Source organism: Thalassophryne amazonica, chromosome 11 (assembly GCF_902500255.1).
Source record: "Thalassophryne amazonica chromosome 11, fThaAma1.1, whole genome shotgun sequence".
NCBI lineage: Eukaryota > Metazoa > Chordata > Actinopteri > Batrachoidiformes > Batrachoididae > Thalassophryne > Thalassophryne amazonica.
In genome coordinates this window covers 38372947-38375637 of record NC_047113.1, presented here as the reverse complement: position 1 = coordinate 38375637, position 2691 = coordinate 38372947, and the positions used below count along the sequence as shown (strand labels likewise).

At 36.9% G+C, this 2691-nt stretch overlaps 1 protein-coding gene across 1 annotated transcript; it reads right to left on the bottom strand.

Moving 5' to 3' along the window:
* Positions 1–1065: 1065 nt before the first annotated feature.
* Positions 1066–2691, bottom strand: LOC117520080 (gastrotropin-like). The gene is made up of 4 exons (XM_034181381.1): positions 2563–2691; positions 2276–2436; positions 2073–2162; positions 1066–1914 (listed from the first exon to the last, which is right to left on the bottom strand). The coding sequence occupies exons 1-4, from the start codon at positions 2627–2629 to the stop codon at positions 1855–1857; spliced, it is 378 nt and encodes a 125-aa protein (XP_034037272.1). The 5' UTR covers positions 2630–2691; the 3' UTR covers positions 1066–1854.

The following is a 2691-nucleotide window of genomic DNA, read 5'->3' as shown; positions in this document are numbered from 1 at the left end:
AGTGGAAATGGCCAAAAATGGCAAAATTTGCTCAAAATCGAAACTTAAAATCAAAATGGCCGACTTCCTGTCGATATTTCATCATGACAGTAAGATACTTTTTTGTGCGTCCTGGCATGGTAAATATGTGTACCGCATTTCGTGAGGCTACGACGAAAAAAGCCCAATGCGGAGGGGTTTTTGAAAATTGCTAGGGGGCGCTATTTCGTGATTTTTCTACAACCATGTGCAAGGCCCCAAAATATCGAATTTCGGATCCGGCCGGACGACTTTGGAAAGTTTGGTGAGTTTTTGAGCATGGGAAGAGGCCGAAATTTTCGATTTCAAGAGTGAGAATAATAATAATAATAATAATAATAATAATAATAAACAGTGCAATTACAATAGGGTCCTCGTAGGATGTTGCCTACTCGGGCCCTAATAATAAATAACTAGATTTACATGCAAATATTAAGGGTCCAAGCACCCCACGTGCCACTGCGGATGCAGGCCTGCCCCAGGGACCACGAAGAAGCCTTGTAAGACTCACAAGATCTCCATGAATTGCGGACCATGTTAGAGCTATGAAATGTATAAAAATATACTTTGCAGTGCCATCTACTGGTGCAGATCCACCAAATTTGGCACTATGGTTCTAACAGAGGCCATCCACATCCATCAGATTTTATGCTATTCAGTAATCCCATTAATAAGAAAACCCATCATAAATTAAATAGCTGTACACATGGTCAAAGTTAAAAAAACAAAAACAAACCCCTGCAAACAGGAAACATTTTTTAAAGTTTCTGCTTCAAATTTTTAGTCATGAAGCAGAGAACATTTTGATACCAATCTAGCCTTTCTATGTAAATAATATCTAGAGACTAGTTCATGTCGGCCTATTTTGAAGACCATGAGGCCCATATTTCGAAATGTTGAAAAAAGTATCGAAGCACAAATGGGCATGACCTATGCCAGTGGAAAGAGACCATTCTACTGATGGCAACAATATAAAGGTTTCCTTTATGTGACTGAAAACAAACAAACAAACAAAAACTATCTTGTTACAAATAAACGTGGCCTACACCACTGGAAAGAGTTAATCCCCTGATCGCAGCAGTGCAAAGGGTTCTGATGTACGATTGATGGATCAGAATTTTTTAGAAGTTGTTTTTTTTACAAAGTCTATTTATAGCACCACTTAGTGTTTTTTTACTTTACAGACTGTTTGTTTTGTGCTCTACACACCATTAACAGTATTCTGACTGAAGCTGACAAATTTGGCAACATTTTGAGAGCATATTGAGTTGTTTCCGCTGTTCTAAAATGAATTAAAAAAATATGAAATCATTTTTTAAGAGGTGATTCATCATCTTTGTTCTGGCAGCAAAACAGCACCTTTCAGGGATAATCTACATAAAACTTTGAAAAATTTGTACCTCACAACGAAAACAATCCAACAACGCGCCCATGTGTCCGAAAGGGTGTGGGCAGAAGCAAAAGCTTCTAAACGCCCATCCCTTTAACCAAAAGAGAAAAAAATGTATACATATGTATATAAAAATATACATACACCCATGATAACTGCTACAAAATGTAATCATTGAACTAAGATTTCAAACACAAATGCGCCATGCACAAACCCCAAAACAAAATCGATAAACAAAAAACAAAAACTGAAAAACTTTCATTCATTCATTCATATGACAGTTGGAACCTAGTATTCTGAGAATAATTCCGATATTCCACTTGCTTGCATTACATGATTGCATCATTTCATGAGTTACACAATCCATGAACATGACTTTTCAGGTTCTTTTTTCTTTTTTTGTCTTGCAGCTTTGTTTCTACTGGAACATGTTGGGTCTTGTAGTGTCATATCTTCTTGCTTTCTCTTCTGAAGGTCACACCTTTCTCTCCAGGAGTTTTGCAGATCTAGAGTAAATGGTAGAACACAAATTATTTTGGATTATTCTGTGACAAAATCTATTCAAATTATTGTAATTCAGTCTCTACACAGGATAGACAATTTATGGGAATTTATTTTAACACTTTAACGGCTGGCGTTTGTCCATTCTGAATAAATATCTTACCATTACTAACTTATTTCCTTCAATTGTTGCTGAGAAGTGATACGTAGGAAACTGTGCTGAAATGACGTTGTTATCCATACTGACAGGGGCCTAGAACATATGTACAGACGTCACGGAAGCAGTTGAGCTGGTTCACTGTAATATTCTCCTCTATGAATCAATGCTGCATTGTTTAATGTATGAATTTATAAAAAAAAACTCACCTTAAACTTGATGCCTGTCATTGTCTGCAGCTCACACTCCTCACCTACAGTGAATGTGTTGGTCCAGGTCCAGTCGGGGGTGAGCTGGGTCCAGGTGAATGTTTTACCATTCTGAACCACCTCTGTTACAACTTTATGGTCTGTTTTTGACTGAGGGAGTCCTGAACAACATGTTCCAAATGCAGAAAGTAGGCAAGTGTTAAATCAATGACTACACATTTATGTATATTGTGACATTCATGATTCATCTATTAATTAAAATAAATAAATGAAATCCTGGATTCTACCGATTGCTTCCCGAAACGCTTCATAATTTTCTTGGCTCTCCTGCAAATATTTTCCATTGAAATCCATGTTGGTGAAAGCGCTTGGAAAGAGATATGGAAGGAGTTTAAGAGCAAAATGAAAAAAAAAAA